Source organism: Antechinus flavipes, chromosome 4 (genome assembly GCF_016432865.1).
Source record: "Antechinus flavipes isolate AdamAnt ecotype Samford, QLD, Australia chromosome 4, AdamAnt_v2, whole genome shotgun sequence".
Taxonomy (NCBI): Eukaryota; Metazoa; Chordata; class Mammalia; order Dasyuromorphia; family Dasyuridae; genus Antechinus; species Antechinus flavipes.
In genome coordinates this window covers 175,944,487-175,970,914 of record NC_067401.1, presented here as the reverse complement: position 1 = coordinate 175,970,914, position 26,428 = coordinate 175,944,487, and the positions used below count along the sequence as shown (strand labels likewise).

The 26,428-nt window shown below is 37.0% G+C and overlaps 1 protein-coding gene across 1 annotated transcript in view; it reads right to left on the bottom strand.

Annotated features, from left to right (window-relative positions):
- DNAH9 (dynein axonemal heavy chain 9) overlaps positions 1–26,428 on the bottom strand; it is a 581,066-nt gene that overhangs the window by 468,141 nt on the left and 86,497 nt on the right. The window contains exon 10 of the mRNA XM_051995550.1: positions 11,201–11,315. Coding sequence (XP_051851510.1) covers positions 11,201–11,315 — 115 coding nt within the window. The remainder of the gene's footprint in view (positions 1–11,200; positions 11,316–26,428) is intronic.

The following is a 26,428-nucleotide window of genomic DNA, read 5'->3' as shown; positions in this document are numbered from 1 at the left end:
ATGTCTACAAAAGACCACAGAAATGCTAAGAAACTACAAAATTCATATTGCTACACAAAAAATTCGAAGGCATGCTCTTTTTCAATATTTAGGATATGAAATATATCGTAAAGCACTTACAGTACAAAAACTGTCATTAAGAACAGAGAAGGTAAACACCTTAAATGATTTTCAGAAATTAATAGGAGATATCCAATGGATGCAACCAGTGTTAGACTTGACTACCTATCAATTGCAACCGTTATATGACATTTTAAGGGGAGACACTGCTTTAAATTCACCACGCCAGCTTACAAAAGAAGCTCGAGAGGCTTTGAGAGAAGTTAAACTGGCTTTATCCAATATGGTTGAAAGAGTCACTCAAAAACCCTTGAAAATATCAGTTTTTGCTACAAAAAAGGCACCCACAGCAGTCCTTCATCAAGGAGACAGTGTGATAGAGTGGGTGAACCTCCCAGCACAACTAGAACAAAGCTTTACTCCTTATCCAGTGCTTGTGGGTAGAATTTTATTAAAGGCCATTAAGCGAGCAGTACAATTATCTGGGACAAGACCTGATAAGATATACACCTTTTATACCAACACACAAATTAATGTATGCTGTGAGACCATCCCAGTGTGGCAAATTTTATTGGCTGTGGCTCCAAACCAGACTATTGCATAATTGACAATGGATTTTTGAGGAGAAGGTTTCTAAGGTTCCTCTTAAAGGGCCAACTATCTTTACAGATGTATCCAAACAAAATATTTGTGCTGTATACTCTCATGATTTAACCATAAAAAGAGTAGTCAGAACTCCTTTTCAGTCCATTCTGCAGAATGAATTATATGCAATCATGCTAGCTCTCACTTATTACCCAGGAGACATAAATATAATATCTGATTCAGCCTATTCAGTAGGTGTGGTACAAAGAATTGCCACAGCCCAAATAAAATTTGCAGCTTCTAATATATATCAGCTCTTTAAGGAACTTCAAGAGCAAGTGAGAAAGCATCCAGGCAAGATTTATATCTTGCATGTCCACTCACATAGTGGACTTCCAGGTTTTATATTTGATGGAATTCAAAGGCAGATAACCTTCTAACTATGTTAGCCACTACTCCTTTATTTCGGAAAGCCCAGGAATTCCATTCTATATACCACCAGGCTGCTCGAGCTTTATGTTTACAATTTGGGATTACAAAAGAGGAAGCAAGGAGCATAGTAAAAAGCTGTGCAGCTTGCCTTCCTTTCCACTTTCTTACGCTCCCTCCAGGGAAAAACCCTCATGGTTTGAGACCCAATGAAATCTGGCAAATGGATGTGACTCATTTTAAATCTTTTGGTCGTCTCTTTTATCCACGTTGTGGTAGATACCTTTTCATGATTCACTTTTGCAATACCAGCAGCAAAAGAGACAGCCCGAGTGGTCACTGAATTCCTCATCCAAGCATTCGCAAGTATGGGTGTGCCACAAGAAATAAAAACAGATAGTGGACCTGCATATACTTCCAAACATTTTGAACATTTTTGTGCACAGTATAAGATTTTACACACCACTGGCATACCCTTTAATCCTCAAGGTCAGGTAATTGTAGAAAGAAGAAACAGGGATATTAAGACGGTGCTCCAAAAACAAAAGAAAGGGGGATCCAGGGGTAACCCTAGAGAACTTCTAAATTTAGTTCTCTATACCATTAATTTTTTAATTTTTGATAAAGATGCACTGGCTCCAGCAGACAGGTTTTATAACGCACCAGAAGAGCAGTGTCCAGTGCAAGCAGCTCCACTATCTTTAGATAATTGCCAAGTGATGTGGAGAGATCCAGAAAGTGGTGAATGGAAGGGACCAGATAGGTTAACTGCTTGGGGAAGAGGGTTTGCTTGTATCTCTACAGGTAGAGAAAGAAACAGATGGGTGCCAAGGAGCCATATTCTCCTTGTCCATCAGAGAGAAACAGAAAAAAAGAAAAATCTGGAAACAAAGGAGATTTAAGAAACATCTGACACTAAAAGAGCATGACTGACAATGAGACTGTTAAAATAACTTAAAAAATCTTCAGGAATCATTGGATTCCCTAATACAAGATGAACAAACATTAGCAGGCATTATTGATTCTTTGAGATGAAAAATTGTTGATGAGACTATTGCAGTTCTTCAGAGCTTATGGACAATGGATTCCTTTTGGACTATTTCTAGGACTTATGGACATGTATAAATTCTCATGTTGATTCATGTAATTTGTTACATTCCTATTAGCCTATGTAAAGTATGTGTAATGCCTCCCGGTGGAGCCAAGATGGCAGAGCAGACACACATGACTCTCTAAGCTCCTCTCATTCCCCTCATAACCAACTATTTAATGCAGCCTCAAAAATAACTCTTCACTACTTAAATTCATGAAGATTAGAAGCAATACAACTTACCAGCCAATCCGGAAGATCACCAGGAAAGGTTTGTCCTGAGGGGCCAGGAACAGACTAGCACAGGCAGTGAGAGACTAGCGTCCTGAGCAGACTCTGTGGCTAAAGAAGTTATAGAGACGACTCTGCTATAGGCTAACTGCTCTGCCTTGATTACAAAGCAGTAAACTGGCAGAGAAGTTAAAGCCTAAAACAGAGGGTCCTCTAAAAAACAACAGAATCTAACGAGATCTGGCTGCAACCCCTCAAACCCTGAAGTGACTCAGGCAGACTTTACCACAGCCCTGCGGCTACATCTGGCAGTTCAGGGCTTTTGCAGGGGCAGTTACTAACCTGCACGGCAAGGGGGCACTGCCTGGGCAGCCTCTGATAGGCAGAGTGGGGGGGCTCAGCCTGGGGCAATAGAACCTCCCCAGCTGACTGCTCTTCTCGGGCAGACAATTCCGGTCCCTGCAAATCCATTCACTGCTCAACTGCTAACACCCACAGCCCCAGGGCAGGATTTGGCTTGGGAAGTGAAATTCTCTCTGCTCAGTGTCTAGCCCCAGGGCAGTCGTTATCTCACACAACTGGGGTTCTTTGAAGGGCACTGGGCCCGGCCTTGCAGGCCTGAGTTACTCCCGGGTGGGGAACTCTTTCCCAGAGCACTCCAGTACCTCGTTGTTTTTTGTAGCCGGTTGGCAGGACAGCTACCTGTCCATATACTGCTCTGCAGAGGAAGCTGGTAACCTCCTGGCTCTGAAGGCAGACCTTACAGGCTTTAACAAAATGAGTAAAAAAATCAAAAGAACGATTGATAGTTTCTACACAGAAAGAGAACAGCTTTTCAACCCTGAAGAGACTAATAGCAGACAGTCTCCAGTCGAAAGTAGGTCTCCAACACAAAAGGCTCTCCTAGAAGAGAATATTAAAAACCTTAAAAGAGAGCTAGAAGAGAAATGGGGAAAGGCACATAACTCACTAAAAGAAAAATTTGATAAAGTGGAAAAAGAAAACAACTTCTTGAAATGTGAATTGGAAAAGGTAAAAAACTCCCAAGAAGTGCAGAGAAACAGAGTTTGCGAATTGGAAAAAGAAAATGATTCACTAAAAAAAAAAAAAAAAAAAAAAAAAATAGTGAAATGGAAAAAAATTCCATAGAGCAAAACAACTCAATTGGACATATACAAAAAGAAGTAAAAAAAAAGCTATTGAAGAAAATAACTCACTAAAAATTAGAACTGAACAAATAGAAATGACTGATTCATTGAGACATCAAGAATCAGTCAAGCAAAACCAAAAAAATTAAAGATTGGAAAAAAATGTCAAATATTTACTTGGAAAAACAACAGACCTGGAAAATAGATCTAGGAGAGATAACCTGACGCTTATTGGACTACCAGAAAATTATGATGAAACAAAGAGCCTAGATACTATTTTACAGGAAATCATCAAAGAGAACTGCCCAGAAGTAATAGAATCAGAAGGTAAAATAGGCATTGAAAGAATTCATTGAACACCTTCTGGAAAAGACCCTAAAATAAAGACTCCGAGGAATATTGGGCCAAGCTTCAGAATTTTTAGACTAAAAAAAAAAAAAAATTATACAAGCAGCCAGGAAAAAATCAGTTCAAATACTGAGATGCCACAATAAGGGGTCACGCAAGATCTGGCTGCCTCAACATTAAAGGATCGAAGGGCCTGGAATCCAATATTCCGAAAGGCAAAAGAATTTGCCAAGAATAAACTACCCAGCTAAGCTGAGTATTTTTTTCCACAGAAGAAGATGGACATTTAATGAAATAGAGGAATTCTATCTGTTTCTAAGGAAAAAAAACAGACTTAAACAAAAAAATCTGATCTCCAACAACAGGAATCAAGAGAAGTAGAAAAAGGTAAACGGAACTCTTGAGAACTGTATTTCTGTTGTGGATATACATAAAAACCATATGTATAATTTAATTTTACCAATATAACATAAAAAAGGGAAGTAGAAATGGAAAGGGGATAATGTCAGAAAAAGGGAAATGGGGAGATAAAAAGAGGGAAACTACATGTGACAGCAAGGCAAAGGAAACCTATCATATATGAGGGAACTTAGAGAGGGGGAAGAACATTGTGTGAATCCTACTCTCATCAGAGTTGGCTCAAAGAGGAATCAATTTGCATTTTGTTTTACAGAGATTCTTCTCTCACTTCATTAAAAAGTGGGAGAGGAAAAGGGAGAAGGAAAAAAGAGTAATAAGGGAAGGGTACAAGAAAGGGGAAGGGATTCAAAGGGAGGAGGGAGGAATACTAAAGAGGGAGAGCTGCGTGACATTAGTGTGACCAATAAGTTTAATACTAGGAAAGAAGGGAAGGAGGGCAAAAAAAAGAAAAGTATAATCTGGGGATATTAGGATGGCAGGAAAAACAGAATTGGTTATTTTAACTGTAAATGTGAATGGGATGAACTCTCCCATAAAGAGGAGGCGGATAGCAGACTGGATCAAAAGTCAGAACCCTACAATCTGTTATTTACAGGAAACACATTTAAAACAGGGAGATACATACAGAGTAAAGGTAAAAGGCTGGAGCAGAATCTATTATGCTTCAGGTGAAGTCAAAAAAGCAGGGGTAGCCATCCTTATCTCAGATCAAGCAAAAGCAAAAATTGATCTAATTAAAAGAGATAAGGAAGGAAACTATATCTTGCTTAAGGGTACTATAGACAATGAAGCAATAACAGTATTAAACATATATGTACCAAGTGGTATAGCATCTAACTTCCTTAAAGAGAAGTTAGTTGAGAGTTGCAAGAAGAAATAGACAGCAAAACTATAATAGTGGGAGATCTCAACTTTGCACTCTCAGATTTAGATAAATCAAATCACAAAACAAAAAGAAAGAAATTAAAGAGGTAAATAGAATATTAGAAAAATTAGGTATGATAGATCTCTGAAAAAAACAATGGTGACAGAAAGGAGTATACTTTCTTCTCAACAGTTTATGGAACCTACACAAAAATTGACCATCTATTAGGACATAAAGACCTCAAAATTAAATGCAGGAAGGCAGAAATAGTAAATGCTTTCTTTTCAGATCACAATTCAATAAAAACTACATTCAACAAAAAGTTAGGTGTAAATAGACCAAAAAGTAATTGGAAACTAAGTAATCTCATCTTAAAGAATGATTGGGTGAAACAGCAAATTATAGATACAATTAATAATTTCACTCAAGATAATGACAACGGTGAGACATCATATCAAAATTTATGGGATACAGCCAAAGCAGTAATAAGGGGAAATTTTATATCCTTAGAGGGTTATTTGAATAAAATAGAAAAAGAGATGATCGATGAATTGGGTGGGCCTGCAACTTAAAAAGTTAGAAAAAGACCAAATTAAAAACCCCCAATCAATTACTAAACTTGAAATTCTAAAATTAAAAGGAGAAATTAATAAAATAGAAAGTAAAAATACTATTGAACTAATAAATAATACTAAGAGTTCGTTTTATGAAAAAACCAATAAAATCGATAAATCTTTGGTAAATCTGATTAGAAAAAGGAGAGAGGGAAATCAAATTAGCAGTCTTAAAAACGAAAAAGGAGAACTTTCCACCAATGAAGAGGAAATTAAAGAAATAATAAGGGGTTACTTTGCCCAACTTTATGCCAATAAATTTGATAACCTAAGCGAAATGGATGACTACCTCCAAAAATATAGGCTTCCCAGATTATCAGAGGAGGAAGTAAATAGAACAAGCTATTAATCAACTCCCTAAAAAAATCCTCAGGACCAGATGGATTTACATGTGAATTCTACCAAACATTCAAAGAACAATTAGCCCCAATGCTTTATAAACTATTTGAAAAAATAGGGAATGTAGGAATCCTACCAAATTCCTTTTATGACACAGACCTAAACCAGATAGGTTGAAAACAGAGAAAGAAAATTATAGACCTATCTCCCTAATGAATATGGATGCTAACATCTTAAATAAGATATTAGCAAAAAGACTACAGAAAATCATCCCCAGGATAATACACTAACGATCAAGTAGGATTTATACCAGGAATGCAGGGCTGGTTCAATATTAGGAAAACTATCAGCATAATTGGTCATATTAATAATCAAATTAACAAAAACCATATGATCATCTCAATAGATGCAGAAAAAGCATTTGATAAAATCCAACATCCATTCCTATTAAAAACTCTTGAGAGTATAGGAATAAATGGACTTTTCTTTAAAATAATCAGTAGCATCTATTTAAAACCAACAGTAAGCATCATATGTAATGGGGACAAACTACAACCATTCCCAATAAGATCAGGAGTGAAACAAGGTTGCCCACTATCACCGTTACTATTTAATATTGTATTAGAAATGCTAGCTTTGGCAATAAGAACTGAGAAAGAGATTAAAGGAATAAGAATAGGCAATGAGGAAACCAAATTATCAGTCTTTGGTGATGATATGATGGTATACTTAGAGAACCCCAGAGACTCTACTAAAAAGTTATTAAAACAATCCACACCTTCAGCAAAGTTTCAGGGTAGAAAATAAACCCACATAAATCATCAGCATTCTTATATATCACTAACAAAACCCAACAGTTAGAGTTACAAAAAGAAATTCCATTTAAAGTAACTACTGATTGTATAAAATATTTAGGAATCTATCTGCCAAGGGAAAATCAAAAACTTTATGAGCAAAACTACAAAACACTTTCCACACAAATTAAGTCTGATCTAACCAACTGGAAAAATATGAAATGCTCTTGGATTGGGTGAGCAAATATAATAAAGATGACAATACTACCTAAAGTAATCTATTTATTTAGCGCTATACCAATCAGACTCCCAAAAAACTACTTTGATGAACTAGAAAAAATAACAACAAAGTTCTTATGGAAAAACAAAAGGTCAAGAGTTTCAAGGGAATTAATGGAAAAAAAATCAAATGAAGGTGGCCTAGCTGTACCAGATCTAAAATTATATTATAAAGCAGTAGTTACTAAAACCATCTGGTATTGGCTAAGAAATAGACTAGTTCATCAATGGAACAGGTTAGGTTCAAAGGACAAAAGATCAAGAGTTTCAAGGGAATTAATGGAAAAAAAAATCAAATGAAGGTGGCCTAGCTGTACCAGATCTAAAATTATATTATAAAAGCAGCAGTTACTAAAACCATCTGGTATTGGCCAAGACATAGACTAGTTGATCAAAGGTTAGGTTCAAAAGACAAAACAGCCAATAACTTTAATAACATAGTGTTTGACAAACCTAAAGACCCCAGTTTCTGGGATAAGAATGCACTATTTGACAAAAATTGCTGGGAAAATTAGAAATTAGTATGGCAGAAACTAGGCATTGACCCACACTTAACACCATACACCAAGATAAGGTCAAAATGGGTTCATGGCAATGGGACCTAGGCATAAAGAATGAGATTATAAATAAATTGGAAGAGTATAGGATAGTTTACCTCTCAGACCTGTTAAAGAAGGAGGAATTTATGACCAAAGAAGAACTAGAGATCACTATTGACCACAAAATAGAAAATTTTGACTATATCAAATTGAAAAGTTTTTGTACAAACAAAACAAATGCAGACAAGATTAGAAGGGAAACAATAAACTGGGAAAACATTTTTACAATCAAAGGTTCTGATAAAGGCCTCGTTTCCAAAATATATAGGGAATTGACTCTAATTTATAAGAAATCAAACCATTCTCCAATTGATAAATGGTCAAAGGATATGAACAGACAATTCTCAGATGAAGAAACTGAAACTATTTATAGACATATAAAAATATGCTCCAAATCATTATTAATCAGAGAAATGCAAATTAAGACAACTCTGAGATACCACTACACACCTGTCAGATTGGCTAGAGTGACAGGGAAAGATAATGTGGAATGTTGGAGGGGATGTGGGAAAACGGCGACACTGATACATTGTTGGTGGAATTGTGAACACATCCAGCCATTCTGGAGAGCAATTTGGAACTATGCTCAAAAAGTTATCAAACTGTGCATACCCTTTGATCCAATAGCAGTGTTGCTACTGGTCTTATACCCCAAAGAGATACTAAAGAAAGGAAAGGGACCTGTATGTGCCAAAATGTTTGTGGCAGCCCTGTTTGTAGTGGCTAGGAGCTGGAAAATGAATGGATGCCCATCAATTGGAGAATGGTTGAGTAAATTGTGCTATATGAATGTTATGGAATATTATTGTTCTGTAAGGAATGACCAGCAGGATGAATACAGAGAGGACTGGCGAGACTACATGAACTGATGCTAAGTGAAATGAGCAGAACCAGGAGATCATTATATACTTCAACAATGATACTGTTTGAGGATGTATTCTGATGGAAGTGGATCTCTTCGATAAAGAGAGCTAATTCAATTTCAATTGATCAAAGATGGACAGAAGCAGCTACACCCAAAGAAAGAATACTGGGAGATGAATATAAACTGCTTGCATTCTTGTTTTTCTTCCCGGATTATTTATACCTTCTGAATGCAATTCTCCTTGTGCAACAAGAAAACTTCGGTTCTGCACACTTATATTGTATCCAGGATATACTGTAACTTATTTAACATATAAAGAATTGCTTTCCATCTGGGGCAAGGGGTGGAGGGAAGGAGGGGAAAAATTGGAACAGAAGTGAATGCAAGGGATAATGTTGTAAAAAATTACCCTGGCATGAGTTCTATCAATAAAAAGTTATTTTAAAAAATGTGTAATGCCTCCCATATTGATAGATTTATATATACCATATATATCTGTTTCAAGTGAGCCCCTTCGGAAACCTGCTAATCTCATTTGATTTTCTATTTCTTTTGGGTGTTTTCACTTCTTTGAGCAGTCAAGGAAGGCATGATCACCTTCTTTTTGGGGTTCTCACCTCCTTGAGAAGTCAGGGAGGTTATTACAACCTATGTTCTAAATCAAAAAAAAGGGGGAGATGTTAGAATCCTAGTGTTAACTCAATGGAATCGATACAAGGCTTATTGGTTCACACCGTAGAGCGAATCCTTATAAGGTGATAAGTAGCTAATACTGATAGAAACAGTGCTTGTGTTCATACCTTTAAAGAGCTCATATAAGCAAGAAGCTCTTAGGGCCAGAGAGCACTCTGGGAGGAAATCCATAATCCCACTCTCAGATCCCACAATCCCACTCTCAGAGAAGGAGCATAAATCGAGCTTCAGTGAGCCAGTCAAGTTAGGTCAGCTGAAAAGATTGAGAGGGGAGCATCAAGTGAGTTCAGCAGAAGACTTCTCTTGGAGGCAAGAGAGATCATTCCATCTTGCACCTTTCTTCTGGCTGGAGGCTGAAGGGAGCAGAGGCAAAGGACTAGTGGCAAGAGCTCTTGGAACCAAGGAGAGAGAAGTCCTCCAGAAAACTAGCCGAGCCCCAAGTGAAGGACATAAGATTTTGGAAGAGACAATGAAAGACTATACTTTAATCCTTGGCTGCATTTGAGGTGATTATTACTTTTAATTGAAACTAAGACTGTCTCCAGAAAACCTCCCCAAGAAACCTGCTCCCAGAGGGAACCATTATATTAAAGAAGAAAAACACCACACAGGTCCACTCCCTACTTAGTCAAACTTAAATGGTCTCATTTAGCTGGAGCTCTGGGCCTGATTTTTCTATTAAGTAGCTGTCTGTCCACACTATTGAGCTGAAAATTAATCCAGACTTATTTAGCTTGAACTTAAGTGATCTTATTCAACTGGAAATCTAGGCCTAGGGCTAGGACTATTATCTCTCTGCCAGGACTGACTTCTCAGGGCCAATAAACTTCCTTTTTGCCAATCTAATATTTCAAGTTCATGAATTCTTTTACATTGTCCTGTGCACCAACCAGAAGGGGATTCTCATACCTCAACTCTGTACTGTCACTAACTGCATCATTTGATTCCCTGACTGCATCAAGAGGAAAAAAAATAGTGAGAGAGACAGACATAGATATACTCACAGAGAGATAGACAGAGAGAAACAGATATAGACAGAGACAAAGAGAAACAGAGACAGAGAAAGAGACAGAAACAGAGACTGATTTAGAGAGAAACACAGACAGAAATAGAGACAGACAGAGTGACAGAAAAACAGAGACACAGAAAGGACATACACATAGAGAATGAGAGACAAATGGACAGAAACAGAGACAGAGATAAAAAGAGAGACACAGAGATGGACATATATAGAGAGAGACAGTGACAGAAAGACAGGGAGAGACAGAGAGGAGACACAGAGAATAAGAGACAGAGAGAAAGAGAAGGGAAGAGACAGTTCAGAAAGTACCTGAAACATGGGAGTGGTCACTCTATCTGGGGAGAGTTTTCATACTTGTAACTGTTGAATTGGGAGATAGCTCACAGAGGATATTAAAATTGACTATCTCTTTGTGGCTAGAATGAGTCCTTATTCACCTTTATCTTCTCCCTCAATTACTTGGATAAAATATCATCCCTAAGAATCTGTAGGGCAAGGCAGAAATATGTGTGAGAGAAAAAAAGGAATGAAGCCAAGAAAATCCTCAGGGATTAGATAAAATTTAACTCATATTCTTATAAAAATTGAGACAGTATTATAGAGCAGAAAAAGATAATGTTAATTAAATATCTATATTATCTAATCTCAAGTTGATCTTTAAGTATATCAACATCATTAATGTTTTGGCAAAGGTGAATATTGGTAAAAATGACAAAAGATGATTTTTGTCTAGCAGGTTAGTTACACTTTCACAACACTGAAAGTTCATAAAACAATATAATATCTAAAAAAAACCAAAACCTTGTCCTAAGGTACTCACGGGTGACTGATATGTCTCAAGTTATTGAATGAAACTTCAATTCGTTCCCTGAGTTCTTGAGCCCAGCAGAGACCACCAGCTACTGTTGGCATATTTTTGTGTGATTGGGAAAATCCTAAAGAAACAAAAAGATACAGCTTAAACCAAAGATCCAGAATCATTTCATTTCTCTCTCACCAGCAATGTATATACCTAAGAACTCAACATTTCACTTTTTAGTTCATTTATTTTCCATGATCCAAAATTATCCTGGAGGCAAACAGAAATGAAGAAGGTTTGAGACATTCTGCTGAAAGATAATTCATGACATGGACTTGTTGTTTAGCCATTTCAGTCATATTCAACTTTTTGTGACCTCATTTGGAGTTTTCTTGGCAAAGACACTAGAATAGTTTGCCATTTCCTTTTCCAGGAGGCAAATTAGGTTTCGCTATTTTCCCAGAGTCACACAGTTACCAAGTGTCTGAGGGCAGATTTCAACTCAAAAAAGATATCTGAATTGTTCCGACATTGTTGATCACTCTTTTGACCTTGACATTCTCTTCTCGCTAGGTTTTCTGGACACCACTCTCTCCTAGTTCTCTTCCAATCTTTTACACTGTTCTTTTTCAAGGTCCTTTGCTGGATCTTCTTAAAATCATCCTCCATAAATATGGAGTCCTAGCATTCTGTCCTAGGTCCTTTTTCTTTCTCCTAAACTATGCACTTGAAAATCTCATCAATTCCCAAGAATTTAATGGGAATTGCTAATGATTTCCAAATCTAACTATCCTACTCTAATCTTTCTACAGACCTTCGCTCTTGAATTTCCAATTGCCCTCCAGATATCTCAATTGAAATGTCCTGTAGGAACCTTAAATTCAGTATGTCCAAAACAGAAATCATGTTTCCTCAGTCTCTATTTCCTTATTGTCAGACTCAAAATCTGTCATCATTGATTCCTTATTATCTCTCATCCTCTTTATCTGATTGATTTTACCTTTATAATATCTCTTAAGTATGTCTGTTCTCTCCTCTGATACTTCTATTGTCCTCTCAAGTCTCTCTCTGCTCCAATACATCCAGCATGTGGTTTAGTACTAAAGTAATTTCCTTAAAGCATAGGTCTAACCATGACACCTGCTGCTCAAGAAGTTCCAATGGCTTCCTATTGCCTCCAGCATCAATACAGTATTTTCTATATGGTATTCAAAACTTTCATAACTTAGTCCCTTTTTACTTTTCAAGTCTTTTTATACATTGTTCTCTGACAGGTACCCTTCAATCCAGTGACAGACATCCTGGCTGTTCCACATATAATACCTACATTTCTTAGTTCTGCATATTTTCTCCCTTATACCTCTAATGCTTTCCTTCTTTACTTTTGCTTATTGGCCCTGGCTTCAGATCTCTTTCTTGAATGTAGTTTATTTCCTTGCATATTGTCTTTTAACAATAAACTATGAGCACCTTAAGAGCAGGGACTTCCTTCTACCTCTTCTTGTGTCTTCAAGCTTACACTTCAAGCCTAGATACTTAATAAGTGTTTATTGACTGAGCATAATGACTTTTGGAGTCATTTTGTTTTTAATTAACAAAACTCATTTATTTTCATATCTCAAAAAAACAGTTGACTCGTTTGAGTTAATTATCCATTTTTGCATTATCCAGTCACTTTTACAGCCTCCCCCCCCAATTTTTTTTTCTGTAGTCCATTTCATTTCGACTTAGTATTCACCTATTGGGGGCCTATTATGTGCCAAGCATGGTGCTGAGGTTAGAAATGCAAAAATGTCCTCAAGTAAATTACCCTTTCCCTCTTCAGTAGCTAGTCGGATTTTAGGCCTATTTATTATACTGTCTGAAATAGATGAGAAGGAATTGAACAGAACCAGGTGAAGATATTTAAAAACATCTACGAGATGGAATGGATTAGACCATAGGCCTAAATTTTGGGAAGTTCTGTGGCCCCTATTCTCAGAGGTCTGTAGGACAGAAAAAGTCAGACCCTAGGTCTAAGCTTTAGGAAATTACTTGACGCTCAGGAAGTAGACAACATTGCTGACCATTGGCCAATGGTTACTTCCTTTTCAGTCCATCCAATAAACACAAGTCTTTTGTTATTTAACCAATCACTATTTCTGGCTCACTAAGCCAGGCACAACCTTGGGAGATAGGAGCTGAAAGTCTCTGTGTGTACTCCATTGGTGTGCTTGGACCTCTCTTTGCAAAATCCAAATAAATGCTACCTGTTTGTATTTGAAGATACCTCTGACTAGTCAATTGGATAAGGGGGGGGGGGTCTAGCACCCATTCCACACATGTTCTTTAATTCTGGTCATTTTCTAGAAAGAATATGGTCTAGAAGGAGCAACAATTGGTTAAAATGAAATTTCTAAGCTATTATTTTGGATTAGTAGTCTACTTAACATGAATAACTACTTTTTTGCTTATAAAACCCACAGTTAAATTTCAAGCATAAAAATCAGCTGAGATCATTCCATTTCTAGCTTGTGCAGTTGTTGGCAGAACCTAACTGTTTTCCTACTGATAGTGTCATTTTCTTGCTTAGAAGCCCATTTTCTTGCTTCACTTTGCATTTAAAGTTCCAACTCACCTAATCAATATACTTTGAATACTGACTTGCTCCACAGTTCTATCTGCCCCTAAAAGACCCAAGTCAAAAGTCACCTGGAGTTATATCTTCCTGTCAGAATCCAACCAAAACACCTAGAGGAGCAACTTTTTAAGCTTATATCCCTTAAGCCACTGAACAAAACTGAGTTTCCTGTCAATCATACCATTACTGAAAAGATGGTGCAGGCACCAGTGCCACCCTTTATCTTCTCCAGAAACAGCAAGAGCTGGGTTGTTGAAGCTCTTGTTTCAGCAAAAGGGAAGCCTATTTCTTCTAAAACACATAAATTGCTGACCAGGCCTAAGATTAAGATCTTTAGCAATCATACTTTCTAGGAAGAATTTACTGCCCTCCTTCAAGAAATCAAGATCTGAGTAATAATCTCTTCCTTTCCTTTAGGTTTTTATATCACTGACTAAAATTAGGACTAAGACCTTTGGCAGTTGTGTCTTCTCATGACTTTCCTCACTGAAGTGCCAGGAAATTCTCTTCTCTACATAACCCTTAGATATATGAATCACTGAGCAGAGCTAGGAAAGACTTTTAGTTCTAATGTCCATGCCTTTTTTCTCTTCTGATTAAGATGAGGCTTGTAACTCTAGTGATATGAAGACTTTTTGCAAGACACAGACGTGAATTATATCTCTTTTTCACTTACTCTGAGAGCCCCTATTGGCTACAAAGAATATTCTTCACTATCTTTAGGGATCTCTCGCCCTTGTTATCTATCCTGACACTCAATTTCCTCACCTGTAAATAGGGAAAATAATATCATCTATTTCCCAGCACTATTGTCTGGATCACAGGAAATAATGTAAAATGTTTAGCATGGTGCCTGGAAGCTATTGTATAAAATATTATATAAAATGCTAGCTATTATATAAATGATAGTTATTATTATTATCTCACTGTAAGACTAGCATTCCATTACATTTGTGAACTTCACAAGAATGGCTAGAAAGGCAGAGAAGAAAAGGACTCTGACCCTAAGGCTTAACTTTAAATAAGAGGTGGGAGATAGGAGAGGATGTCTTGTAGTGCCAGAGAAACTGAGACAAGACAGAGATTAAGTTTTTAATATTTTAATAGTGGAGAATTTAGCCTAGCTGGGCAATCAAGGCTCTTGCCCGAAATATATCTGACCTCTAGCAATTAAAATACAAACCTTTTATAGGGCTCCAGCTATAAGGTAAACAAAGGCAAGGTGGGAGAAGATTTGGGAAGTCATGATTTCAGGAAGGGCCATAAATTCTGATAAATTAGGGGTTGAAAGCAGGAGACAGAAAGTCTAAGCCAAAAAGATAGTGACCCAGATACTGCTCCAGATAGATCATCTAGAGTTTTATGATTCTTTGGAATGTGAGAGTCCAATATATCTTGAAACTGGGCCCCTTATAGGTATGATCACAAGTTCTAAATTACAGGGAATCAATGTGATACAGCAGAAAGAATGTTGGATCTGGGGTCAGAGGAATTTGATTCAGATTTAGATTCTTCCATCTTGTGACCTTGGGCTACTTATTCAAACTCTTCTGTATCTCAGTTTCTTTATCTGTAAAATGAAAAGCATCCTTCCTGCTTGAAATCAATGCACATGGAATTACCAAATTTCTAAGACACAGCACTCTGCATTATCAAAGCACTTTATAATTCTCAAATTTCATAAATATATTATCTCATTTGGAAGTGGAAATCATGTCTGCTTCTGTTTACAGAAAGCTAATCATATCTAAGGAGGGAGAAGGAAGTCTTTTATGCCACTTCTTACATATAACTCATTGTTGCTCATGAAAGTAGCCAGAAGCAGGATAGTTAAAAGTTGAGCTAAAGAAAATGAAGAAAAGTACAAGGAGGAAAGAGATAAAGAATTTAGAAGTGATGGAATTGAGAGGCTTTGCTTTTAAAAGATGCTATATTTCAAATATTGTATCAAAAAAAGGAAAGAAAATGACTTTTTTTCTATCATTGCATTGCTCTTGTCTTACTTTATAACAAGGTGTCACTTTTAGGATATTTAAGGAAGAGCACAGATTAGGAGAAATTTTTCTTTAGAATTCTGAGGTGAGATTTGAAATAGAGTGGAAAAGTATTGTCAATTTACAAATAATTACTGCAGTAATTAAAACGGTTTAAGAATCTGTTCATTCATTCACAAATATATACTTATTAGGGATCTACTATGTGCCAGGGATTGATACAAAGGAAAAAACGAATACTCAAGGAGCTTACATTCAATTTTATTGGTTCAAAAAAAAATCTTATATAAATTTTATTCAAAATGTTCAAATTGATCTGTTGCATCAATTTGCAAGGTAGAAAATAGTTTCTAAAACTGGGTTACTGAGTCTCTTAACACAGTATGTTATTAACAATAGGTTCTTTAAAATGAACTAATAAAGCAGAAGAGCCTTGGGCTTTGGAGTCAGGAAGAACCGAATCAGATACTATTTGACTCTGGGTAAGACCCTTATTAATACCTGTAGAGAGCTGAAACTTGAATAGTTGCACTGAGGTTGGTTCAAGCACTTAGGGCTAATTACTGATTGGACAATACTCTATGGACATATGCTTGGAAAATCATCCTTCCCACTATCCTGTGCTGGCTCAATGATTGGTATATACAGAGGATTATAGGAGGGACTAGAGGGTGGAGTGAGATGAGCCAGAGTCACACTTTTGGCTGTAGATGAGGGAGAAGTAGGTCGCAGCGATTCTGCTTCCATTCTGTTCAATTCTATGTCTAAAGACCAAAAATAAAGACTAAGGACTTTTGCTTATCTGACTCTGGCTGATTCTAGGGTGTCTGAGGTGCTAGCGCAGTCATCACATTTGGCATCCAACGTGGGGCACGAAGACCCTAACTTCTGAAGAAGTCTCTGGTGACCAGGAAATAGGGTGAGTATTTTAATAATCAAACAGGGAACTCCAAAACCCCACCCCAAAAGAGATCTGCAGGAAGCATTCTCAGATTGATGTAGAGAAAGGGGTTTATGTATGACTTTGGAGCAGATTGATGGATTCCTGGATACATTAGAACATACATCCCCTTGATTCTTAGGAGAAGAAGAGATAAACCTAAATAATTGGAAACTTGTAAGAGATCAATTATGTGACTATTATAATGATAATGGTTCCAAGTCACTTTCCAAAGAAACTATATAGATATAGATACACACACACACACACACACACACACACACACAGCATAATACAATTAGCCTTCAAAAAATCCTTCAAGTTATAGAAAAAAGAAAAGTTTTCAGAATGGCCAGATGAGGAAGTATGAGGGAAATGAGGAGGACAAAAGAGGGATTTAAAGTGATATCTCCAGAGGACATGGGAAGTTAAGTGAGGATGAAGGGCGTGGTGAAGGGCCTGGTGATTTTCACTCTCACAAAGCAACTTCAACCCTGCCTAAACTGGAACTGGTTCGTGACATGCCCCCATCAACTTCACTAGCACCTGCCCCCCCAAAATCACCCCCTCCTATGACTAGATTGCAAAAGGTAGTACTTAAAGCCATGGAAGAAGGCCAGAATTTAAGTGATTTGCAACTGGAGATGTATCCTGTGATTCAACAGTTTAACTCTTCAGGTCAAGAAAGTAGAAGATACACTCCTTTTGATATAGAAATCCTCAAAAACCTGAAAAAGGCTTGCACTCTTTATGGGGCTACATCAGCTTATGTTAAGATGTTATTACAGAATTTGGCTTATGAAGTCTTAACCCCTAGGGACTGGAAATTTAAACAAGGACATGCTTACAACCTGGACAAAACTTGTGGCTTTCTGAATATAGTGAGTTCTGTAGGATACAAGCACAACAAAATGGTCATAGTGGAGTTAATCCTCCAATCACCTGTGACCAACTGACAGGTATAGGTTCTTATTCAGAACTTTCAGTACAGATTAATTACCCCTTAGCAGCTTATGGGAAAATTATTGCTGCTCCTATCAAAGCATGGACTTCGCTCCCCAATAAAAATGATAAGGGTGAAGCCTTCACAAAAATAACACAAGGGCCAAATGAACCCTTTGCTGATTTTGTGGGACATCTGCAGACTGCTGTCATATGATCTAATGGTGAAAATGCAGTAACAGACACTATGATAAGGCAACTTGCTAAAGAAAATGCTAATGAGGTTTGTAGAAGAATTATACTAGGACTACGCAAGGATGCTCCTTTAAAGGAGGTCATAAGACACTGTGCCACAGTGGGCACAAATGCTATGATGCAGACTTCTCAAGATCCAAACATGGAAAGACAGGGTCCCTTTTGGCAAGGGACTTCCAGAGAGACTCCTCAATGCTTTCAATGTGGTAAAGTAGGGCATCTGAAAGCTCACTGTTGGCATAGAGATTAGAGTGAGAAAACAGGGTGGGAGAACAAGACCCAGAACTCCATGTCCAAAATGCTACAGAGGCTTCCATTGGGCCTCAGAATGTAGACTGATTTAAGGAAATAGGATGAGGGGCCCAGCCCTAGGGCCCAAGACAAAAAATACTTGGGGCATGATGGCAGCCGATGCTACACCCAGAGAGTGCCTAGAAGTCCAGTACCCAGACATGACCAATCAGCCAGGAAGCCATATGATGGGAGAAAGGGATTACACAATCAACCAGCCAGAAAAAAACCTGATGGGAGAAAGGGATTACAATTGGGAAGAATAGAATTGTATGCAGCTGGGAAAATTGAGACACTTGAGTGTACTTACAAAACAATGTATTAGATATAGTACAGGAGCATCTTGACTAAGGACACTTACAACCTTCTCTAAGTCCTTGAAATTCCCCAGTATTTGTTGTAAGAAAGAAATCTGGAAAATGGAGGATGTTGATTGATTTAAGAAAGGTAAATGAACAGATGGAAACTATGGGAACTCTTCAGTCTGGACTTTCATCTCCTACTCAATTGCCTAGAGAATGGCTTCTTTGGGTTATAACATTAAGGATTATTTCTATTCTATCCTTCTAGATAAGGAGGATATGAAGAGATTTGCCTTTTCAGTGCCCAGCATTAACATAACTGAGCCTTATAAAAGATATGAATGGACAGTTTTGCCACAGGGAATGAAAAACAGCCCTATTATGTATCAAATGTATGTTGCTGTTACTCTTACTTCAGTAAGAAAAGCATTTACAAAAGTAATGTTATTACATTACATGGATGATGTATTGAGATGTGCACCTGAGGAACAAATGTTAGAAGCATATCTACAAACGACCATGGAAACACTAAGGTACTACAAATTGCACATAGCTTCAGAAAAAAATTCCAAGATGTGTTCCTTTTCAATATTTAGGATATGAAGGTGTTCACAGTACACACACTTTCCTTAAGAACAGAGAAGCTAAACACCTTAAATGACTTTCAGAAATTGATAGGAGATATCCAATGGAGAAGGAAGCAGATGGGTGTCAATGAGACCTATTTGCCTTGTCCATCAGAGAGAGACAGAGCAGACCCTTGAAATGAAAAATCCTTAGTCTTTATTCTTGGTCTTTAGATGTAGGATTAAACAGGATGGAAGCAGAATCTCCCTGACTGCCTTCTTCCTCATCTACTGCAAAGATTGACTGTGGCTAGTCTTACTCCACTCCCTAGTCCCTCCTGCAATCCTTTCTACACACCAATCACTGTGCCAGCACAGGATAGTGGGAAGGACCATTTTCCAAGCATATGTCCATAGAGTATTGTCCGATCAGTAGTTAGCCCTAAGTGCTTGAACTGACCTCAGTGCAATGACTCAAGTGTTTTAGCCCTCTACAGCAAAGAATATGAGAGGAAAAGTTGGAATTCTGATCCAGCACCTGGAGATGCTCCGAACTTCCCAGAGATGAGGTACATTTGCTTCAAGATATGCTTCATCACAAGTACCTACTTTACAAAATTCCTGTGAGAACCAAATGAAATAATATTTGTTAAAAGTCCTTAGCAGAGTACCTGGCACACAGTAGGTGTATACATTTACATATAAATTTTATAAAGTGTTAATGGAAGTTAAGTTTAAGAAAAGACATTAATATTGAGAACAATCAGATGAAGTAGATTGGAAAACCCTTGCCCAAGAAACTAGCAGATGGAGGTGAGAGAGCCATGGGAAATAGCTAGTGAAAAGGCACAATCAGTTGAAGGAGTGAAATGTGTGAAGAACAATAAGAAGAGTAGCACTATGGTTGCTTAGAGAACAGGGAGGAAAGTAAAGGGTAAGAAGAATGGAAATGTGGCAAGATGTCAGACTGTGAATGACTTTAAAAGTCAAATCTAGAATTCTGGAGGTAATAGGGAATGACTGGAGTTTACTGAGCACAAGGAAGAGAAAATGACATGGTCCTGATCTGCAATTCAGGAAAATCATTTGGGCAAATGGAATGAAAAGACACTTGAGAAAGGGAGAGAGACCAATTAGAAGACAACTGCAATAATTCAGATAGGACATAATGAAGACTGACAAGATGGAGGCTGTATGAGTAGGAAGAAGGGATTTTGTAAATGTTGAAATGACAAGATTTGTCAACATATTAGAGTGAGTGTGACAAAGAATACACTGAGGTTATGAAGTGACTTAGAGATTTATGGTACACTCCACAGTATCAGGGAAATTCAAAATAGGGGATGTTCTGTACCAAAGAAAATTAGTTGTTGACTTAAGTTTCTTGATGAGAAATCCTATTGGAGAATTCTAAGAGGAAGTTGGTGATGTGAGAGAGGCTAGAATTGGATACAGGGATCTGGGAGTCATTTGCCTAAAGATGAAAACTGATTCCATGAAAACTGATATAAAAATATGAGGAACCATTTATCATATCCTCAAAGAATGCCCCAAATGAAAACTCCTAGTAATGTCAGAACCAAAATCCAGAATTCCAGATCAAAGAAAATATTGCAAATAGCCAGAAAGAATGAATTCAAGTATCAAAGTCAGAATAACATAAAAGTTGTCAGACACTAGAATAAAGGACAGAAAATCATAGAACAAAAACATCCTCAAAAGCAAAATATAAAAGGGTTTTATAACCACATAAATCACATATAATGAAAAACTCATTTTAGAGAGGAAAAACTGGAGTTTAAAGGAAGTCTTCCTCATTAAAAGATCAGAGCTTAGTAGAAAATCTGAGATGCAAACAGAAGAATTAAGAGGCAGATGAAAATTTAAATACCTTTGAGCATTGGAATAGACCAAAACAATGATTGAATTCTTATATTCCATTAGTGTAGTAATTTGTCAAAAAAAAAAAAAAAAGGAAATGAGAGTATTCTAGCATGACCTGCTCTTTTCTCTTTAATCAATTGTTTCCCTATCTAAATGATTGTCATCTTTATTATCCATTTTATAATTTTTCCTGAAAGCATGACAAGTGGCCTATAGTTTTTAGGCTCTGTTTTCTTCCTTTTTTTAAATTGTAAGACATTTGTCCTCCAATTTTCAACTTCTCCTATTTTCCATCTTTGTTGTATTACTGAAAATGGTTTAACAATCAGATCTGCCATATCTTTCAAGACCTGAGGAATGTAGTTCAAGTGACCTAAATTCATTAAAGGAAAGCTGTTGCTATCTTAAAATTCCTTAGTATCAACTCCTTTTAGTAATTTTTTGGTCATTTTAATGTAAAAGAAAACATTCTCTTTGGAAAAGAAAATAGAAGCAAAATGAGAATTGAACAGTAAATTCATCAATTAACAGATAAGCACGTGGGAAATAAATGTCAAAAAAGGTGTCTGTTTAAAGGGAGTTCATACTCAATTTAAGAAGACAGCATACAGCTATGTACAAATAAGATCTTTATATAGGATAATTAGAGATGGTTTCAAAGTGAATTATGGAGGACAGTGAAAGGATTCTTGCTCAAGATGATCCTTTAGCTGAGATTTGAAGGAAGCCAAGGAAAACAAAGAGAAAGAGATGAGGAAAAAAGTTTCAAATTTGAGGAATTGTCTGTGAAAGTGCTCAGTTGGAATATGGATTGTCAAGTTCATAGAACAAGAAGACTAATATCACTGGATTGCAGAAGATGTGGATGGGATCAAGATATAAGCATGCTTAAAAAGTAGGAAAAGGCCAACTTATGAAGGGTTTTAGACTCCAAATACATGCACTGTTCTTTTTTTCTTCTTAGTTATCTGAATCCAATCCATCCCAAGCAAAAGTACTATGTCTGCTTCAATCCTCTTTCTTCTTACATAGTTTTAAAGATTTCTTTTTTGTTGTACTTAACTTCCTTCATCAGCCTCAACTAATTCTGAATTTTAGTGATTCTGTTTTTAAAGGTCCATACTATACTCAAACTCACTTTCTATGATCTGGACTCACTTTAAAATTCTTTTTTTTAATTTAAATTTTATTTTATTTAATAATAACTTTGTATTGACAGAATCCACGCCAGGGTAATTTTTTACAACATTATCCCTTGCACTCGCTTATGTTTCGATTTTTCCCCCTCCCTCCCTCCACACCCCCGCCCAGATGGCAAGCAGTCCTATATATGTTAAATATGTTGCAGTATATCCTAGATACAATACATATTTGCAGAACCAAACAGTTCTCCTGTTGCACAGGGAGAATTGGATTCAGAAGGTAAAAATAACTCGGAAGAAAATGAAAAATGCAAATAGTTCACATTCGTTTCCCAGTGTTCCTTCTTTGAGTGTAGCTTTTTCTGTTCATCATTTATCCATTGAAACTCAGTTAGGTCTCTTTGTCATAGAAATCAACTTTCATCAGAATACATCCTCATACAATATCGTTGTCGAAGTGTATAATGATCTCCTGGTTCTGCTCATGTCACTTAGCATCAGTCCATGTAGGTCTCTCCAAGCCTCTCTGTATTCATCCTGCTGGTCATTCCATAATATTCCATATTACAGAGCAATAATATTCCATAACATTCATATACCACAATTTACCCAGCCATTTTCCAATTGATGGGCATCCATTCATTTTCCAGTTTCTAGCCACTACAAACAGGGCTGCTACAGGTCCCTTTCCTTTCTTTAGTATCTCTTTGGGGTATAAGCCCAATAGAAACACTGCTAGGTCAAAGGGTATGCACATTTTGATAACATTTTGGGCATAATTACAGATTGCTCTCCAGAATGGTTGGGTTCGTTCACAACTCCACCAACAATGAATCAGTGTCCCAGTTTTCCCGCATCCCCTCCAACATTCCTCATTATTTTTTCCTGTCATCTTAGCCAATCTGACAGGTGTGTAGTGGTATCTCAGAGTTGTCTTAATTTGCATTTCTCTGATCAATAGTGATTTGGAACACTTTTTCATATGAGTGATAATAGTTTCAATTTCATCCTCTGAAAATTGTCTGTTCATATCCTTTGACCATTTATCAATTGGAGAATGGCTTGATTTCTTATAAATTTGAGTCAGTTCTCTATATATTTTGGAAATGAGGCCTTTATCAGAACTTTTAACTGTTACTTCTTCCTCTGTTAGTTTAGGCAAGCTATATTTTTGGAGGTATTCTTCTATTTCATTTAAGTTGTCGAATTTATTGGCATAAAGTTGGGCAAAGTAACTCCTAATTATTGCTCTAATTTCCTCTTCATTAGTGGTGAGTTCTCCCTTTTCATTTTTAAGACTAACAATTTGATTTTCCTCTTTCCTTTTTTAAATCAGATTTACTAAGGGTTTGTCTATTTTGTTGGTTTTTTTCATAGAACCAACTCTTAGTTTTAATTAATTCAATAGTTTTTTTTTAACCTTCAATTTTATTGATCTCTCCTTTTATTTTTAGAATTTCAAGTTTAGTGTTTGACTGGGGGTTTTTAATTTGTTCCTTTTCTAGCATTTTTAGTTGCAAGCCCAATTAATTGACCTTTTCTTTCTCTATTTTATACAAATAGGCCTCCAGAGATATGAGATTTCCCCTTATTACTGCTTTGGCTGCATCCCATACATTTTGGTATGATGTCTCATTATCGTTTTCTTGGATGAAGTTATTAATTATGTCTATAATTTGCTGTTTCACCCAATCATTCTTTAGTATGAGATTATTTAGTTTCCAATTATTTTTTGGTCTACTTTCCCGTGGCTTTTTGTTGAATGTAATTTTCAATGCATCGTGGTCTGAAAAGGATGCATTCACTGACTTACTGCATTTGAGTTTGAGGTTTTTATGTCCTAATATATGGTCAATTTTTGTATAAGTTCCATGAACTGCTGAAAAGAAGGTGTACTCCCTTCTGTCGCCATTACATTTTCTCCAGAGATCTATCATATCTAATTTTTCTAGTATTTTATTTGCCTCTTTGACTTCTTTCTTATTTATTTTGTGGTTTGATTTATCTAATTCTGAGTGCAAGGTTGAGATCTCCCACTATTATAGTTTTGCTGTCTATTTCTTCTTGCAGTTCTCTTAATTTTTCTTTTAAGAATTTAGATACTACACCACTTGGTGCATGTATGTTTAATATAGATACTGCTTCAATTATTCATTCTACCTTTTAGCAAGATATAGTGCCCTTCCTTATCTCTTTTGAATAGATCAATTTTTGCTTTAGCTTGATCTGAGATCAGGATGGCTACCCCTGCCTTTTTGACTTGACCTGAAGCATAGTAGATTTTGCTCCAACCTTTTACCTTTAACCTGCATGTATCTCCCTGCTTCAGGTGTGTTTCCTGTAAACAACATATTGTAGGATTCTGGCTTTTAATCCATTCTGCTAACTGCTTCCTCTTTATGGGGGAGTTTACCCCGTTCGCATTTATGTTTAAAATGACCAATTCTGTATTGCTTGCCATCTTATTAACCCCAGTTTATGCTTTTCTCCCTTCTTATCCCCTTACCCCCCTTCCCAGTATTAAGCTTGTGAGCACCACTTGCTTCTCACAGCCCTCCCTTTTTTAGTATCCCTCCTCCCCCTTAGAGTTCCTCCCCCTATCTTACCCCTTTCCCTCCCAGTTACCATATTCCCTTCCACTTAGCTTATTCCTTCCCTTTTCACGTTTTCCTTCTCACTTTTCAATGAGGTGGGAGAAATTTCACCATAGATTGAATATGTCTAAAATTTTTCTCTTAAAGCCAATTCTGAAAGCAGTAAAATACTATATTCATCCCTCTTCATTCTTTCTCTCAGATATAATAGGTTTTCTTTGCCTCTTCATGAGATGTAGTACTCCTACTTTCTCCTTTTTCTGGTACAATGTCCTTTCCACATCTAGTTTCTAGAACAAGGTATTCTTTATAGATCTTTATAGCCAAAATATAGTTCCCAAGATTAATCTTTATCTTTTGAGTTCTGTACTTGTAGATCAAACTTTTTGTGAAGGTCTGGCTGTTTCATCAAAAATAGGTGAAATTCGCTTACTTCGTTGAATGTCCATCTTCTTCCCTGGAAAAAGATTCTCATTCTCGTTGGGTAAGTTATTTTTGGTTGCATACCAAGTTCCTTAGCCTTTGGGACTATCATATTCCAGGCCCTTCCATCTTTTAATGTGGATGCTGCCAGATCCTGGGTGATCCTTATTGTGGCTCCTCGATACTTGAATTGGGTTTTTCTAGCTGCTTGCAGTATTTTTTCCTTCGTCTGAGGGTTCTGGTATTTGGCCACTATATTTCTTGGTGTTTTGATTTTAGGATCCCTTTCAGTAGAGGATCGATGAATTCTTTCAATGTCTATTTTACCCTTTGTTTCTATGACTTCTGGGCAGTTCTCTTTGATAATTTCCTGGAAAATAGTGTCCAGGCTCTTTTTTTCCTAATACTTTTCTGGGAATCCGATGATTCTCAGGTTGTCTCTCCTGGATCTGTTTTCCAGGTCTGTTCTTTTCCCCAGAAGGTATTTCACATTCTTTTCCGTTGTTTGATTTTTTTTGGATTTGCTTGACTGCTTCTTCTCGTCTCCTCGAGTCATTCAATTCCATGTATTCGACCCTGATTTTCAGTGAAGTATTTTCTTCACTCACTTTTTAAAAATCTTTTTCTAATTGTCCAATTGATTTCTTTTGTTCTATGGAATTTTTTTCCATTTCGCCAATTTTGTTTTTTAGAGAGCTATTTTCTGTTTCCAGTTCACTAATAATGTTTTTCAAGGATTTGATTTCTTTATCCACTCTCTCTTTAACTGAGTGGGATGACTTCTCCAGACTCTTTTGCCAAGCCTCCCTCTCCTTTTCTCAAGCCTCCCACTCCTTTTCCCATTTTTTTTCTAGCTCCCTTGTGAGAGTCTTTTTAATTTCTTCTATGAGATTCATCTGTGCTGAGGAACAGATGATCTCCTACTTTGGGGATTCACCTGGAGACTGTTTGTTTTTAGTCTCCTCAGGATTTGGAGTCTGCTCTTTATCTGTATAGAAGCTGTCAAGGGTTAAAGTCCTCTTCAATTTCTTGCTCACTCTAATAATCAAAGATAAACTAGCAAAGAAACAGAAGAAAAAACCCTTGAATGGAGGCTGCCTTCTTTGGGGGAGGGGCTGGGTGGTGTTACCGAGCTTCCTCTACAGACTGTGGGGAGCAGCAGTGAGGCACTAGCCCGACTGTGCTGGGCCTGTGCTCTGAGATCCGAGAGCGTGCTGAGAAACTGTGGGGGAGGGGTAGCCAGGTCCCGTGAGACTCCAGCTGTTTGGGGTGTATTCTTCACCCCCGGTGTTTTTA